Source organism: Miscanthus floridulus, chromosome 8 (genome assembly GCF_019320115.1).
Source record: "Miscanthus floridulus cultivar M001 chromosome 8, ASM1932011v1, whole genome shotgun sequence".
NCBI classification, from domain to species: domain Eukaryota; kingdom Viridiplantae; phylum Streptophyta; class Magnoliopsida; order Poales; family Poaceae; genus Miscanthus; species Miscanthus floridulus.
In genome coordinates this window covers 105612236-105630475 of record NC_089587.1, presented here as the reverse complement: position 1 = coordinate 105630475, position 18240 = coordinate 105612236, and the positions used below count along the sequence as shown (strand labels likewise).

Here is an 18240-nt window from a genome sequence, read left to right as displayed (position 1 = left end):
TTGTTATCATTATCTTCGAAAGCTAGCAATAAGAAAACAAGGAACAATAGCACAGCTATGTAGTATCCTAAATTTTAGGAAGCTGTCCAGACTTTTATTTGTGATATGACCAAAACCGAAGAAGACGTGCACGCTTGTTGTCCATTGACTTCTCTGAACCAGGGTATGTTGACAAGAAACCTACTACAAACATTTAATTATGTTTTATTATATCACACGCAGTTCATGCGTGGTGGTAGATGAAGTAGCTTGACATTTATCATTTTGTCCTGTTTTAAAAATCTATCAGTTCTGTAAGTAGGAATAGCCCAGTATTCTTTTGGCTCTGTTGCCAAAGGGCGTCTAGCTCAAACGGTTAGGTGACCCAGCGGCACTCCTCAGGTTCTGGATTCGACTCTCTGTGGGAGCGAATTTCAAGCTGAGGTTAAAAAAATCTCCTCGTCCGTTCCCATAACCAAAGCACGGGGGACACCGGCCCAATTCTCACATGGACAACGGAAAGCCACCGTGTAAGGGTGGGGGCAGGGGGTTCGGAGGTTTTCTCGGCCGGGTGAGAAGGTCCTTCTTATTTGTAATGCTGCGGGGGCAGTCTTAACCCACCGGTCGAGTTTTTTTTTTCTTTTGGCTCTGTTGTCATTCTTTTCCTTACAAATAAAATATTAGTCTGAAAACAAGATCCAAAACCAAAAATGCATCACCTATCTTTACAACATAACTACACACTTTACTAATGGCAGGTCTAGACTACATCTTTGAAAATTCAAAATTCTCTGATCACTAAGTATTTTTTGAACAACATAACTACACACTTTATTTCTCAACTATCATATACAGGTTTGGCTCACAATGAAACAAATATTCAAGTTCAACAGGAACATAATCTAACATTTCCATTTATCAGAAAACCTGACAGGCTGACAAAACCTGATTCGACCATTTTTGTAGGGAGATATTACACTTCATATTGCATTGTCATGAATTCAATATTCCCAGTTGGGCCATTGGATACTTCAATTCAGAATGCCTTCTCAAACTATCAGGAGAGAGACGTTAGGATCATCTTCATCTGAGTCAAATTCAACCTGCCATCCAGCACAGCATGTTCAATGGACAACACTTCATATTTTGTAAAGAAAAACTGGTATAAATTTGGATAAGATAATGCACAACCACATTAGCATATTCAAGTAACCTCTTCCTATTTTGTGGGGCATGGTATCACAAATTCACATGCTAAACCTACTGATGTCACCTATGTCAACGTGAAAAATGCAATATGTGCTATACTTATGTTAAGACTAGGAACTGTAGGTACTTCTAATTTCAGCATAGCAAAGCACATCTCATCAATATTGTCAAGATCAAAATTTATATAACTCACATTTTCATCTCGGTACCATCTTCCATGGCCATCCCGTTTCCAGCCTGAAGCAGTGAACCGAAGTTCTTGCTCCTGGCGTTTTCGGACTTCTGTTTGCCTATCAGAAAACAACTTGTCTTGAGTCTGATTTCCAGCAAAAGATTCTCCTTTACAGTTCCATTCTCGCAATCCAGTATTTCCAGTGGATAGTTCCATGGGAACATCAGAAGGAGCAACACTGGAGTCAAAGGGTGAAGTAGTTTGTCCATTTCGAATCATGAGATACCTTCTTGCCTTTGAAATCAGTTGAATCTGCTTGACTGTGCTTCCAGAATTGCCCTCCGGGTCTCCTCAATTAATGGTTTTTCTTTGATACTGGTAGGCTTAACACCAGTGCGCGGATTGCCAGAATTTGAATGGGAAGCATCTGAAGAGAGAGCCAGTCTCTTGTTAATTTCGTGCTTCTTAGATAATTCTTTCTCCCTCAGCCTAGATTCTGCAGTGATGTGCCGTGCACCTTTATTATGCATCTGTTGATATATATGTTGTTATTAGGAAAGCAATAATAGTAGAAGAACGAGCCACACCAATGTCTAGCAAGATAAATCACAAAAGGAGTACATAAACATAAGCAAGAACCGGCATGAGGTTTCTGATAGCAAACATACTTCCTACAGAAGAGACATATACATAACTAGAAATATGAAAGAAAAAGCCACTAGCATCCCCGCCAAGCCCAGCTCCAACCCCAAGTAGCCACAGCAGCTCAACCTCCCAGTGCAATGCCAATGCCCAACTGCTGCCGTTAGCCACTTTACTCGCTCAGCTCTTCACTAGACTTGCTTCTGCGACTGCAGCTCCTTCCGCGCCGGTTTCGCCGGACAGCTTCGTTTCGGCAAACCCAAGCCTCCCACCAATCGCCGCAAGCCAGCTAACCATGCCACAAAACCAACCTGCACCAGTCACAGCCCCTGCACAGGCCCCTCCGGCGCCCATGGTGGTCCCTCGTCGTCGCAACAGTTCAGGTGTGCGTACCAAGCCCACGGTTCACGTCAGGAGGCACAGTTCTCGCCTCGCAGCCAAAGACATGGGCAAGTATGTGGACATGACTGACAAGGCCGTCAAGAAGAAGGCCCTTGAGAACGCCTGTCCTCGTGCTCTCCGGCTGTGCTGCACGTCAAGCGCCGGGGTCTCCTGTCTAGAAACAAGCTCCCAATTGGGATTCCTGACCTCCGCAAACTGGCTTGCTCTGCTGGACTGGGCTCGACTGCGGCCGCCGTGGACGCAGTGTCGCCCATCGCCTATGTAATGCAGGTCCTCCCTCAGTTTGTTGGTCCAGGCGCGCAGTGTCTGAGATTTAGTGTGAGATTAGTGCGTTCTGGACTTTGTTAGGCAGGTGGTTGTGTACGTTCATTCGTAGTCGCCTTAGTTTTCCCTGTGCTCTCTATTTTCTCCTTGAGTCCTGGTCTGAAGGTTTGCCGCCCATGGGTGACTACCTTCAGATCCTTGTTCTGGCTGTTTCGGGCTCCACTGCGCAGGCTTGTTGGCGCGGAGTCTCGGCGTCCCCTAGTTTGTAATGAATTCTGCATCCAAAAAATTTTGGTTGCTGTCTTGGAACGTGCGTGGGCTTGGCGACCCGGATAAGTGCACAATCGTACGCGATGCGCTTAGGCAAACAACCCCAACGATTATTTGCCTTCAAGAAACAAAGTTAACTGATTGCTCTATCTTCAAAGCAGCAACTTTCCTTCCCCCCAACATGTCCTCCTCTTTCGTTCTCTCTAGTGCCTCAGGAGCCCGTGGTGGCACACTCACTGCTTGGGACTGCAACTCACTGTCACTGGTAACAAGCTCAGTTTCCAATAACTACTGCCTTTCCACAACCTTCTCCTCCAACTTGTCTGAACACTCGTTCTCGGTAACGAACATCTATGCCCCTTCAGACCATAGAGAATCAGCTGCTTTCCTATCTCAGCTTGCTGAGCTCGCCCCCACTTTTACTGGTCCTTGGCTCCCCGGGGACTTCAACCTCATTCGCTCCTCGGCAGACAAAAACACACCGGTGTCCAACGCCTCGTTTATCACTGCTTTCAATGACACCATCAATGACATGAGCCTCCTGGAGCTCCCCCTTGCTGGATGCCGGTTCACCTGGTCCAACAAACGTGACACCCCAACTCTTGATCGCCTTGATAGAATTTTCCACAACATTCCCTTTGGCCAACTCTTCCCATCGTCAAGCCTACAGGGGCTCACCAGGCTAACCTCAGATCACGTCCCTATTCTCGCCACTCTATCCACTGATATTCCCAAATCTAACCACTTTCGCTTTGAGAATGCTTGGTTACTGCATCCTGATTTCCTTCAGTCTGTACTCCCGGCTTGGTACCAGGGCCAAACATGCACTGATGCAGCTGGCAAACTCGCGCGTCGGCTAAAGTCAGTTTGAGCTGCGGCAAAGGTATGGTCCAGGCGTAACAGGGCGCCGCCGGCTATCATTCAAAACTGTAAATTCATTATTATGTTGTTTGACACCTTGGAAGAAGATTGCCGCCTATCTCCTGATGAGCTGCAGATTCGGTGCCAAAGCTACTAGAGACTCGCCCTGGAACTGAAGCAGCGTGCCGCGTACTGGAAGCAACGTGGCAAATTTAGAGCAGTGCGTGAGGGGGACAGTAATACTGCCTTCTTCCATGCTCATGCAACCACAAGAATGCGCAGAAACAACATCAAAAGCATTACTGTAAATGGTATTCAGGTGACCAATCACCCAGCCAAGGTCCAAGCACTAACTGATCACTTCAGAAGCATCATGGGAATACCAGGGAACACTGTTTGGCATTTTAGCTGTGATACTCTATACCAGGACCTACCCAAAGCTGGTGATGAACTCACGCTTCCATTCACGGAACAAGAGGCTGCAGCTGCGGTCAGAAGTATGAATCGGTGTAGTGCGCCTGGACCAGATGGTTTCGGTCCTAGTTTCTACTCAGCAGCTTGTCAAACGGTGAAGGAGGATGTAATTCAATTTCTGACAGCCTTTTATGAAGAAAATGTTCAACTGGAAAGGGTAAACAGATCTCACATGGTCTTGATCCCAAAGAAGCCGGATGCGAACACCGTTGACGCCAATTGCTGCGTAAAGATACTGTCCAAAATTCTGACGACAAGGCTGCAGACCCAAATCAGAAACCTTGTCGACCTCGATCAGACAGGCTTCATTAGAGGAAGATCAATCACCGAGAATTTTATTTATACGATGGAATTAGTACAGTGTGTTCACAAGCGCAGAGCCCCAACGCTGGTGATCAAATTGGATTTTGCAAAGGCCTTTGACACGGTCAATTGGGATGCCCTGGACACGATTATGCAGGCTAGGGGGTTCAGCACGACCTGGAGAAGATGGATGCAGCAAATTCTTCAGTCTTCCCGTTCAGCGATACTAGTTAACGGATGCCCAGGGCCGTGGATCGGCGGCCGACGTGGGCTGCGTCAAGGAGATCCAATATCACCATACCTGTTCATACTAGTGGCAGATGTACTTCAAGTGCTTATCAGAAAATCGCAGCTCATACGGCACCCAATGGTGGATACAGGCTACCCAGTGCTGCAATACGCAGATGATACACTTCTGCTGGTCAGAGGAGAACTGGCAGACGTCCAAACACTGAGATTGCTACTTGATCAGTTTGCCAGTGCAACCGGGCTGCAGATCAACTACAACAAGAGCACTGCAGTCCCTATACATATGACTCAGGATGTAGTACTGGACTGCGTATCAGCGTTAGGATGCCGCAGAGAGGGATTTCTTCAAACATATCTTGGTCTACCGCTGTCGAACACTAAGCTCAGACTAAATGCATTTGCTCCACAAATTGCAAAATGTGATAGGTACCTTGCAGGTTGGCAGTCAAGCCTACTGAATCAAATGGGTTGTGCAACACTCGTAAATGCTGTTCTTGACAGTCAACTGGTTTATGCCATGGCTGCCCTGCCGATACCGCCAGGGGTGCTGAACCAAGTAGATCGACGGCGCCAATCTTTTCTATGGTCAGGCTCGGGCTCCACAACTGGTGCCAAGAACTTGGTGGCCTGGGAACATGTCTGTGACGTCAAGGACAGGGGGGGCTTGGGACTCAAGGACATTGGCATCCAAAACACATGCTTGATGTTGAAGATGATTCACAGGCTGCACTCTGATAATGACTCCTCATGGGCAAGATGGGTTCACCAGAACGCAAGTATTGCATCACTGAGAGGCAACCTCAACGGCCATCACTGGGACACATTGAGATCATTGCTGCCTTTGTATCGTGCCATCACGACAGTCCGTATAGCAGATGGAAATACAACATCCTTCTGGCACGATGTCTGGGATGCACAGGATTCTCTTGCGGAAAGATTCCCGGAGCTGCTCAGTCACTGTCGCGATCAAGAACTGACAGTGAAACAAGCATATGAAGGTGAGCTCCAAAGATCACTCACTACGCGTCAATCGGCAGTGGCTACAACACAACTGCCGCAAGTCTTGGGAATTATGGAGCAGCATACACTTGCAGAAGGCAGAGATCGCAGATTGAGCAGCATGATCAAGAAGAATGGAGACCTTGACAGTTCACTGCTATACAAGGCCCTGAAAACTGCACACTCCAGTCCGGATGCTTGGACAAAATTCGTCTGTAACAACAAAGCTCCACCACATGTGAAGTTTTTTGCATGGCTGCTATCACAAGGAAGGATACAATGCAAAACAGTATTGAGGACGAAAGGAGTGGTGGAGAACACAGTTTGTCCTGCCAAGCTGCCGAGGAGACACCTGCCCATATCATCTTTGGATGCTCATATGCGAAACAATTCTGGGGAGCTGTCCGAATTGATACTGAAGCCGATTGGCCTATCCAAGCAACCAAAGACATTGAACCGCCGAACCACATACCAGCAAAGTACTTCACCACATTCCTACTACTATGCTGTTGGCATATATGGAAGCGGAGGAACAACACAGTGTTTAGGACAGACAGAACAGCGCTAAGCTCTGCACTGGCTGCGTGCAAAACTGAAGCCTATGTGTGGGGTGCAAGACTGCCAAGAGATGAGAGGCACATTGCAACTGTCTGGTGTTCCATACTAGCTGACGCAATGTAATCCAATCATAGAAACTAAATGGTATATTTGTAAACTTATATGGCTATTTGAGAGCCAACATCAATGAAATCAATCAGGTGGGGGATACCCCCCCCCCCCCCCCCCCCCTCCCCCTCCCCCCGTAGGCCTGTAAAAAAATGTTATAAAATGACTCCAATGACATCGATAGATGAACCACTGATATTGTATGACACACTCCCTCCATTAAGAAATGTATGATGTTTTGGACAAGCTGCAGTCCTGTTTTTCACTTTGACCAGTGATGTGGCCCACAGATGTTTCCTATCAGTCTAAATATCACTTGTCAGATTGAGAGATACATACCACGGCTGACAGTTTACCAAGTCGTGATAATCCCAGCCAGAGAAACAAATGATAGGAGTGCAAGGCGACATGATACCCACATCGTGATATTCCAAGCCAGATAAACAAATGGTAAGAGAGAAAAGGTATGATTTTGTCCCTCAACTTCCCCCAAGGCTAACTTTCATCCCTCAACTATCAGATCGAGCACTTGAGCCCCTAAACTCTTCTCCTTCGGGTCAAACTAGTCCCTTGTCTGATGTGGCACACCATGTTGGCATGCCTGATCAGCGATACAATCACTTGTGTCAAATAACTGATTCCAAATTGTCATTTCTATATTTCTTTTGGCCAACTAGATATCTTCACTCAAGGAGAGTAGGAGCCAGCATTCTAGAACTTTGGAGTCACAGTCCCTGCTCAGCTGCTCTGACTCATGCTCTACTGAATACAGACATGATGATTTGTTTTCCTGTATTGCACAGTAGAAAAACAAGTAATGATGTAATCGTTGGCTTCTTTATTTTTTTTCCTAAGAAGGGCGGCCCTGGTGCAAGCGGTAGAGTCTTACCGCTTGTGACCTGTGACCGGAAGGTCCCGGGTTCGAGTCGCGGTCTCCTCGCATTGCACTACCACTGACACCCTTCCCCAGATCCCGCACAGAGCGGGAGCTCTCCGAACTGGGTATGCCCTTTTTTATTTTTTTACTAACATCATAAAAAGGTACTACTAGCATGCGAACGTGTCACTCCACAACAGAGTAGCACTATTTGACCCAGCGAAGAAAGTTTGGGGGACTCGGATAGGGATGAAAACGGATCGGATACGAACGGATATCACTAATATTATATTTGTTTTCATATTTCTGTCCGAATTCGGATTCGAATACGGATAGTGTCAACCATATCGGATAGGATACGATTGGATATCGACATCATAAATATGCGATTTGAGTATTCGGATACGGATACGGTATCGGATGTTGAATATCCGGACTCGGATACGAACAGATCTAAACCTCTTTAAACGGATTCGGTCTCGAATACGGTCGGAAAATATCCGTACCGTTTTCATCCCTGGACTCGGATGATCGGTTTGTGCTAGTCGAAGGACGAAAGTGAGCTTCTAAGAAATGACGAGGACCAAAATGCCTATTCCAGCGAGGGAAGAAAATAGAAGATGTTACACGAGATAATCCTCACTAACGCAGTGGCAACAATTCACACAATCATAGGAGATTCATCAGCAATTAACCAGGGGAGTCCAGTCCGGCAAAGGAGGACTCGGGGGATGTGGTGCTGGCTTACGGAGAGCATGAGGGGGGTGTCGAGGACGGGGCGGTGGGGGCAGACGAGGCAGGCGAGCTTGCCGTTGGGGAGCTTCCTGAAGGAATCAGGCGTCGAGGGAGACGAGGACGCCGTGGTGGGTAGCAAGAGGTCGTCGAGGCGCCGCTTCCGCTGCTGCGCATCACGCGCCCAGCTGTCGCCGCCGAACACGCTCATGCCGGCTTCCTCGCCGTCGTTGCCACGGCCGCCGGGAGGAGATCTGGTGGACTGGTGGTGGTTTGGCCCGCGTCCTCTCTCTGGACCGGACCGGGATTTGCTTAACTGCCCAACACTACTGCTACTTGGGCTTTTGTCAGTGGGCCGAGCTAATGATAGAATGGCGAATGGGCACTTTGCTCGGCCTCTTAGTTTTGTGTTGCTGATCCTTTATCATTGACACGTGGGGTCTCTCGATTTTTCTTATAAAACTCTGATGATTTTGAAATAAAAATAAGACCAACTTATAGGTACTATAGGTACCAGACTTTTTTCAATAAGAAAAAAAGTTAAGCACCTAAAATAGAGTTGAAGAAAACTTGAGCCTAGTTAGGTGTATGGCCACCTTTATGCTTATCCACACCCAAATCACAAAATATTTAATATAAAATTCACAAAAATTAATATAAAAAGATTGCATCCTACTCTTGTTTGGTAGAGAGGCTCATGTGAGGTTGTATATACTATTTTTTCCTATGTACAAAAACTAATGTATACTATTAGCAATAATAAATGCTTAGATTAATGGTTAACATTGCATATTTTATTAGCTAGTGCAATACCATCGAATGACCATATATATTACTTATTTTTGGGACCATGCTACCTTAGTGCATTGAGGCCAAATATTTCATGATGCAATGCCTGATCGTATTGAACCACTAAGCGTTATGCGGTGCCTTTAGCACTTTGTGGCTAGAAAAACATCCGCAGTACTATCAATGGTATTTTTATTTTATACCTTTATCCATTTTGGCAAACGGCAAGAGCCATATTTATCTTTGGCTAAATAAAACTTAGCGACAAATATCAAATATGGCTGGTGGCGGCTCAATGCTCTATAGATTTTTACTCTGCAACATGACGTTTTTGCCTTGTTCGTTTGGGCTTGTTTGGCTAATAAGCCATGGCTGAAAGTACTATTGGCTGATTCAGTGTGAGAGAAAAATATTGTTCGTTGGCTGAAAAAGTACGGCTTATAAGCCAAACAAGCCCAAACGAACAAGGCGTTTAGCTTTGACTTATAGAATCTTCTTTGTAAGATTGGTTTACTAAGTGTGCTATGCCTAATTGTCAATGCTATGGCCTATGGACTTGTGTTAGGGCGTGTTTGGTTCGCTGCCACACCGCGTCGTGGTTTGGGCACGCGTTTGCTTCGCTGCCGCAACCTCACCATGGTCATCTAGTTTATTTTTGCCGCCCAAACTTGTTGCAAACTCTTTCATCTGTTTGTTATGTTGTGGGTTGTCTTCTACCAAAAGTATCCTCTGTGGGTGCACGTAACAATTGATCCTCACTCAGACACCAAGATCGAAGCATGGCCATAAAGCACCAGTGTAGCAACAAAAATTACTGTACACACCCACAAGCCGTAAACCTCACAAGTTCCCCCGATCCATTCCCATCACCCAGTCAAATCCCCTGGCCTCCCTGTGCGGTGCGCCTGTGTCCCCCGCGGCGAGCGGCGAGCCCCATGGATCCGCCTACTTCCGCCGCCAAGCGGCGGGAGGCGGAGCGGTTTATGAGCATCGTCGAGAAGCTCCTGACGGCACGCGGCCTGGAGGGCTGCAAGCAGTTCGTCGCCCAAGCCCTCTCCTTCGACCCCCGCACCCCGGGTGCCGACAACCTCCTCGCCGCTGCCGATGCCCTCCTCACCGACAAGCGTCGGCGCCTCCCGTCCAGGGCCCTCGATCCCTACGCTGTCCTTGGCCTCGACTCCGCCATGCCGGCCTCCCGCGAGCCTGACGTCGTCCATTCCCACTACCGCCGCCTCTCCTTCCTGCTCAACCGCTCCCACCCCGACCGTCCCTGCTCGCTCGCCTTCGCCAACGCCGCCCGCCTCGTCGCCGACGCGTGGGCCTTCCTATCGGATCCCATCCGCAAGCCTCCCTCGCAGGGGCGGAGCTACAGGGTATGCTAGGTATGCATCGGCATACCCTGTAGATCTAGTAATAGCTTTCATGTATATACGTCTGTATTTGTAAAAAACAAAAAAGACCGTATCTACACCATGGAAAACGAACGTAGCAGTTGCTCGTTGCCGAGAGATGATGGACTTTCCTGGTTTTCAGGCCCACGCGGCCATACGGATGGGAAGCCTAGGTCCTACCCACGTGGCCATAAGGACGCCAGGCGGAAATTCAGAAAATCAAGGTCCAGTCCTTAGAACACGCAGTTCCTGACCGCCGACGCCTGAACTTCCTATTGATCTATTAGTATTGCACATTAGAGTCTCGTCCGCTGGCCGCCATCTTGAGGCTTGAATTTTTGCGACGTCGACTACCGAGTACGTGACATGGAGGATCGGCCTGATGCGCGTGCATCATTAACGTGCATATATAGTCCCGCGGTGAGAATCAATCTCTTTTTTTACTATTCGTCTTTCTATTGAAAGATCATGTTTATATCCATGGCTAATATCATCCGGTCATCAATAATATGCAGTGAGATCGGAGATTTGCTCAACATCAGAGACAACTGAAATTGATCAACAATTTAGTATCATGTGAGTGTTTGTGTCATCATATATGAGGATTGAGGATTCAATCCGTGCACTTGCAATTTGTTTAATTGTTTGGTATTGTGTTTTTAATAATTGTGTAGTTATCAAGAGAGATGGAGATATTGCATCGTTTTTTAATAATTGGCTAGAAGAAGGTGATATCAGAAACACATTCATTTCCCATAGAAAACGTTGGCTAAAAAAGTCAGATAAGTAGTATTGTAAGTCTCTTACTCTCTTTAATGCATATATTTAGAGCTATCATTATGATGCTTGAACTATTCATATTATAATATTGTGGATGTTTTTCAACTTAATCTTCAAATTTAAAACTTATCCTGTTATTTAGTGTATATATGCTGAATTACATAGCAAATTTCATAATTGTTACCGAATTGTCAAATGATTTTACCAATTTGTATATGAAAAAATTTTAACGGCATGCCCTGATCTAAAATCCTAGTTCGACCTCGACGCTGCCACCGCTGCAACTAACGCAGCTGCAGTCGCCAAAGCCGCCGCCGCCGCAGCAGCAGCAGCAGCTCGTGTACCCACCGCTCCCCATCTAGAGAAGCAGCATCAGCCGCAGTCAAGGTCACAGCCACCGCCACCGCCGCGGTGAAAGGTCCTTATGTGGTTTTGGTAATTGAGTGACAACCTAGGTGGACTAATTGTGTTTATATGAGGCACAGGTGATTAGTCCACAGGTACATGTGTGTGAGCAATATATGCCATGAAGGTGAAAATGGCTGGGAGATGTTGCAAAGCTCACACATGTGATGATGAAGGAGCTCATTGCACATGAGATATGACATTGAGTCATGTGATCAAGGTGGAGAAGATCAAGACAAGACTTGGCTTGATGAACCAGTTGCAAGCGTGAAGGGCAAGTCGGAGGCTTTGGAGTGATGGACCGCGTGGCGGTGAAGCTTGAGCAAGACTTGGCGCCGATGGACGAAGGCAACGGTGAAAAGCAAGTGAAGTCAAGATCGATGAACCAATATGATCACGTGATGATATGAAGTGGATCAAATCATTGTTGAATATGTTGGTGCATGTGTTGCATCGACATTGGAGGAGATGGAATGGAATGCGCAAGGCAAAGATATAACCTAGGGCATTTTATTCCACCGGTCATAGGTGTGTAGAGAAGTTTATGATCAGGTTTAAGATAGATGGCCGTACTATCAAGAGGGGCAAACTTGTTTGTATATCGGTCATCTATATGCCACTCGAGTGATCTAACTTTGCATCGTCGCTAGGATTGAGTGGCGTGACAAGTTGAGTGGCTAACCCTTTGGAAAATGATTGTGAAAAGCTAACACACATACACATGGTGGTGTACACTTAGTGGTGTTGGCACATTTACAAAGGAGATGAAGTTGGAGTTGATGTGGATCAACTCGGTGAAGAAACAGAGATGAGAAAGGTCCCACAGAGTGGACTGGACTCTGGTCATGCAGTGACCGGACGCTGAGGCTCAGCGTCCGATCACTGGTAGCAGTCAGCGTGTAGTGTCGGTCAGTCGACCGGATGCTGGCTCTGAAAGTGACCGAACGCTGGAGGCAGTGTTCGGTCCTGTTGTCGGATGAAGCAGTATCACTGGAGAGTGACCGGACGCTGGGGCTGCGTCCGATCACATCCGACCGGACGTGTTCGGTCGGGGTCGATACCTTACTATAAACGACCGGACGCTGAGGGTCCAGCGTCCGGTCAGTTGAAGCTGCTGTGTCTGGTCAGAAGATGACCGTTGAGATCGAAAGAATGTCGTTGAACATAGGTGACACGTGGCTGTCATCGGGCGACTGGACGCTAAGGTCCAGCGTCCAGTCGGCCCAATTTTTGCCCAGTGAAAGGGTAATGCTAGTTTAGCCCTTGGGGCTATAAATAGAAGTGGCCTTCGGCCATGGCTGGTGTTGAGCACCTTAGGGGACTTTGTGTCCATGCTTGAGAGTGCTTAGGAGCCCTCCATCTCACACATACTTGATAGTGATCATCTGATTGTGTGAGTGAGCGATTCTAGTGCGATTGCATCATGAGGTTGCATCGAGTGGCACTAGGTGATCGAGTTACAAGCCGGTGGTGCTTGTTACTCTTGGAGGTTGCCACCTCCTAGACGGCTTGGTGGTGGTCTCCATAGAAGCCCGCAAGAAGCTTGTGCGGCGCTCCGAAGAAGTGCTTTGTGAGGGGCATTGTGCTCGCCCCGTGGGAGCCACGAAGAGCAACTTTAGTAAAGCGTGTCATTGAGCTACCCTCACTTCCGGGGTAGGTTCTTGCGGTGCCCAACATGCGGGCTTGGCGGGTGATGCCAATTAGCCGCCGAACCACCAAGTGAGCGGTCGACACAACGGGGACTAGCGTGTTGGCAAACACGTGAACCTCGGGAGAAAAATCATCATGTCAACCTTGTTCTTCCCGTTGGTTTGCATCCCCGTTACACAAGCTTATGGTTACTTTCATATACATTGAGCTTGTGTTGTTGCTTTTGTAATTAGTTAGCTTGTGTAGCTTGCTAGTTACCTTCTTGCTTGTGTAGCATAGAAGTAGCTCCCTTGCATGGCTAATTTGGTTTGTGTAACCTTTTTAGTCACATTGCTTAGTTTGTGTAGCTAAGTAATTGCGCTCTCTAATTTGGCATTGGTTGTCTTGTTATTGAGCATTGCTAGTGAGCTTAGTTGGCTTTGTGCTTTTGCTTACTAGCATATGTAGGAGCTCCCTTGTTGCTTAGAGTACTAGTGGCATAGGTTTATGTGACCTTGCTTCTAGAATTGCTCCTAGTCCTATCGACCTATCCCCGTAGGCCGTAGCCTGACAGGCGGAGGACGACGGGGGTGTTCGGTTTCTACGACTCCTTCTAGAATTCCTGTCACATTAAATATTTAGATATATGCATAGAGTATTAAATATAGACTAATTACACAACTTACGACTAATTTGCGAAACAAATCTTTTGAACCTAATTAGTTCATAATTTAACGCCGTGGTGCTACAGTAAACATGTGCTAATAACAGATTAATTAGACTTAAAAATCGTCTCCCAAATTAGCCTCTATCTACCTAATTGGTTTTGTAATTAATCTATATTTAATTTAATGCTCTTTATTAATATGAAAACATTTTAGGAGCGACTGAACGACCAAACACCACGCGACGGGACATCTAATTATTTGCCACTCTTACGGAGGCCGACTCTCTGATTGCCAACTTTGTGGTGGCAACTACAAAAATGTTCTAGAAAATAGTAACTCGCCTAATATTTTGCCATTTTTGCTGACGTGGCATGCCAGATCAGCCAGCCAGCTTGGGAACGGGCCGTTGACGCTCGAAGACCGAAGCCAAAAGACCATTCTGCCCCCGCCGTGTATTGCTTAACCAGCGCCGTCTCTCCCCCTCCCATCTGTTCAGTCCACTCGCTTCTCTCCGGGATTCTCTCCCGTCCCTCCCCTTTCATTCCCCGTGGCGGCGCTTGCTCGAGGCGGGCAGGCGGGAGCTCGACGGCGGCGCCAAGTCGCATCCCCCAAGTCGTAGGACGGCACGATGCCTACAAGGTTAGATCTACTTCCTTCTTCTACCTACGCACGGCATCTGTGAATGGGGGGATTCCTGATGCTAGGGTTTCCTAATTTTCGTGTGTTGATGTAGGATTCAGATGTAGAGCAAACCATTAGCCACGATGGTGTTGTCTCCGTGCCCCCCGTGGTATGTTTCATTGTTATGGCATGTATGTGAGGGGATCCCGTATGTGAGGGATGTCCTAACTCCCGATTTGTTTGTTTTGCTTGTCACTGTCAGGATTGATCCTGACAATGTTTTTAGAATCCATGTTAGCGTTGATAAATACACTTTGGCTAACGACTATGGAGTGGTTGACCTAGATGCTCAAGAACATGACCTGTGGTTTGACAGTAGCAATGTGTACACACTGAATGACTTTGTAGATGATATGGCCAGCAAGATCATTTGGGGCCGCAGTCAGCAACTGCTTATTTGGGGTGTTGACATTGACAGTGGAACAGAGTGGAAGGTTACTAGCAGTGATCAGTTTGAGGAGATGATAATGTCTAGGATGGATGAGAAGGTAATGCATGTTAGTTGTGATGTTGTTGAGAAAGATGCAGTTGGTCTGAATGATGTTGTTAGCAGAGCAAACAAAGGTGGGTCTTCTACTACTGCTGCCCATTCTAGTGTGACAAATGCAGGACATGCAGAGAATGCAGAAGGCTTAGGTGACACTTGTAGTACTCCTGAAGAAGGTAGAGCTAAAGAAAATGTGGTTGATTGGAACACATTGACTATATTGGCTGATGAGAACTGTGATGGTGAAGCTAATGCTGTGGTAGATGAGGATCAAATCTATGAGGCTTTTGGATTCAAGGCAGCAGATGAGGCTACTACAGATGAGGTTCCTATTCCTAACATACCTGCTGATGTGGAGGATGAAATGAATGAGGCAGCAATCCCTGTTAATGATGACCTAGGAGATAAGCCAATGTTTGGTTGGGATAGAGACAACCCTGACATGAGTGTTGGGACACTGTATCCTTGCATGGATGATTTTAGGATGGCAGTTAGGCAGTATGCTATTGTGAATGAGTTTCAATTGGGGACAGAGAAGTCTGACAAGGAGAGGTTTAGGGGCTACTGCAGTTCCAAGGGCTGCCCATGGAAAATTAGAGCTAGGACACTGAAGGATGGCAGTGTCAGGGTACCAATACTAACACTTTTTTTTGTCCTTTTGGTGTAACCTTATTTCTGATATTTGCATGTTGTATATGAATTTATCTTAACTATTTCTGACATTTCTTCATGTATGTGCAGATCTAAATCAATAAGGGTACCCACAAGTGTCCTTCAAAGAGTAGAGTTCTTGGGAGGATGGCATCCCAGAAGTGGATTGCGGAGAGGGCTATACCACTATTGAAGGATAATCCTGAGATGGGCCCCAAAGCTGTAAAGGAAGAGTTAGAGAAGAAGTACAACATAAAGATTCCATATCAGACTGTATTTTATGGGAAACAGAGGGCTGTAGATAAATTATTTGGTAAGTGGAATGATTGTTTTGATTATTTGTTTAGATTCAAGGCTGAGATTGAGCTTAGGTCTCCTGGTAGTGTAGTTGAGATAGATACAGTTACTGTGGAAGGCAAGGTTCACTTCAGTAGATTTTTTTTGTGCCTTCAAAGCAAGTATAGATGGATTTAGAGATGGCTGCAGACCCTATATTAGTGTAGATTCAACTGCTCTCAATGGTGAGTGGAATGGCCACATGCCTACAGCCAATGCAATAGATGGCCACAATTGGTTGTACCCAATTGCTTTTGGCTTCTTTGATTCAGAGACCAAGGATAATTAGACTTGGTTCATGGAATAGTTAGGGAAAGCAATAGGGCCAATGAACCACTTGGCTATATGCACTGATGCATGCAAAGGGCTAGAAGCAGCTGTGAAAAAGGTTTTCCCTGGAGCAGAGTAGAGAGAGTGTTTCAGGCATCTCATGGAAAATATGAAGAAAAGGTTTACAGGAAATACCTATGCCAAGTACATGTGGCCAGCAGCAAGGGCATGCACAGTAGAGAAGTTCAATAAATTAATGGACAAAGTTATTGAAGCCTATCCAGGAGTTGTTCCATGGTTGAAGGAACATCACAGTTTACTGTGGGCCAGGAGTGGATTCAAGGAAGAGATCAAGTGTGACTTCATAAATAACAATTTGGCTGAATCTTGGAATGCATGGATCCAAGCACACAAAGATCTACCATTAGACATTCTAGCTGATGCTATCAGGCATAAGACAATGGTACTTTTTGAGAAGAGAAGGAAGATATCCAAGGCCCTAAAAGGATTCATACTACCAGCAATAATTCATCAGCTAAATGTAGCCTCAAAGGGACTGAACCATCTGAAGACAACTAAGGGTGGACCCAACCAAGCAGAGGTGATAGTCATGTACAATGATGAAGTTGTCAAGAGGCATGTTGTCTACCTGGACCAACATGAGTGTACATGCAGAGAGTGGCAAGTGAGTGGCAAGCCCTGTCCCCATGCACTGGCAGTCATAACAACTGAAAGGCAGCCAAATATGGAGCAATATGTGGATGTGGCCTACTCAGTGCACAAGTTCCAAGCAGCATATGCAGGAATGATTCCTATCATCACTGATAAGAGCCAGTGGCCGGTAGTTGAGAAGGGATTCAAGCTTCTTCCACCAATTGGGAAGAAAAGAGGACTTGGGAGGCAAAGGAAGAAGAGGGTTAAGGGATGCCTGGAGAGAAGTGGCAAAGCCACAAGGCAGGTTACTTGCAAGGGCTGTGGTGAATTAGGCCATAGAAGGACCAGTTGGAGGTGCCCACTAAGTGGCACCAAAAAAAAGGTAACTTACTAACCTACCTTTGCTGAAATCCTTTCACCATTGTTAACTAACTTAATGAAATTGCAGGAAGAGGACAAGAAAGACAAAGACCAAAAAGGGGCCAAAGAAGGGTGCTGACAAGGAGTATGAACCTGCTCCAGCTAGTGAAACTGCTGCAGCACCACCTGAGCCTTCACCAGCTCCACCAGCAGAAGCAGCACCTGAGCCTTCACCAGCTCCACCAGCAGAAGCAGCACCATCACCAAGGACTCCAAGAACAAGGGCAGCAGTAGCAAGGGAAAGAGAGGCAGAGGAAGCAGCAGCAGCAGCAAGGTAAAATCTGAACCTAAATTGTGACTCAGGAACTTGCCATCTCGACAACAGCTCACTAAACCACTTTCAAATGCAGGAGGTTGAACTTGGAAGCTCCACAACCACTTGAAATGATCATTCCAGAGGCTGAATCTCTGCCAAACCCTGCACCAGCCAAGAAGATGACCCCTAGGAGGAAGCAGCTAGCCACAAAGGTGAAGAGTTCTTCTGCCAAGGGAAACTGATGAAGCAATGAATCCTTGTGATCCATATTTTGAGAACTCTGTTATGTCATTGAAAGGTGCATGAACAACTTGTTATGGTATTGTAAGTTGAATGGACAACTTGTAATGTATTGCCTTATAGGTCTGAACAACTTGTGATGACTTTGCTAGGGTTGTGTCATGTATGCAGACTGAACTTGCTATGTTTGTGTCATGTATGAGGACTGAACTTGCTATGGTTGTCAAGAGCATATCAGTGGTCTTGCAGTGATGATTTTTGGATATCATGTACAAGTGAAATAACAGAAACAATATTCCATTAACCATTCAACATTTTCACACATATATGCCCACTGATTGGTCAGACTCATACTAAAACACAGAGCTCATTACTCAACTGAGATACAACTTGAAATAGTTCAACGGGATCCCTAGTTCAACTAACAGACAAGGGAACTAACAACTAGTCAAACTAACAGAGAACACATACATAGCTCCAACCA

General features: G+C 46.4%; 1 protein-coding gene and 2 pseudogenes across 1 annotated transcript; 2 read left to right on the top strand and 1 right to left on the bottom strand.

The window, feature by feature from the left end:
• Positions 1-784: 784 nt before the first annotated feature.
• On the bottom strand, positions 785-8458 carry LOC136473165 (uncharacterized; annotated as a pseudogene).
• A 1365-nt stretch (positions 8459-9823) lies between these two features.
• Positions 9824-11474, top strand: LOC136469685 (uncharacterized). The gene is made up of 2 exons (XM_066467780.1): positions 9824-10261; positions 11316-11474. Exons 1-2 carry the CDS (start codon positions 9824-9826, stop codon positions 11472-11474), a joined length of 597 nt encoding a protein of 198 aa, XP_066323877.1.
• A 3051-nt stretch (positions 11475-14525) lies between these two features.
• LOC136469684 (uncharacterized) lies at positions 14526-17758 on the top strand (annotated as a pseudogene).
• Positions 17759-18240: the final 482 nt, after the last annotated feature.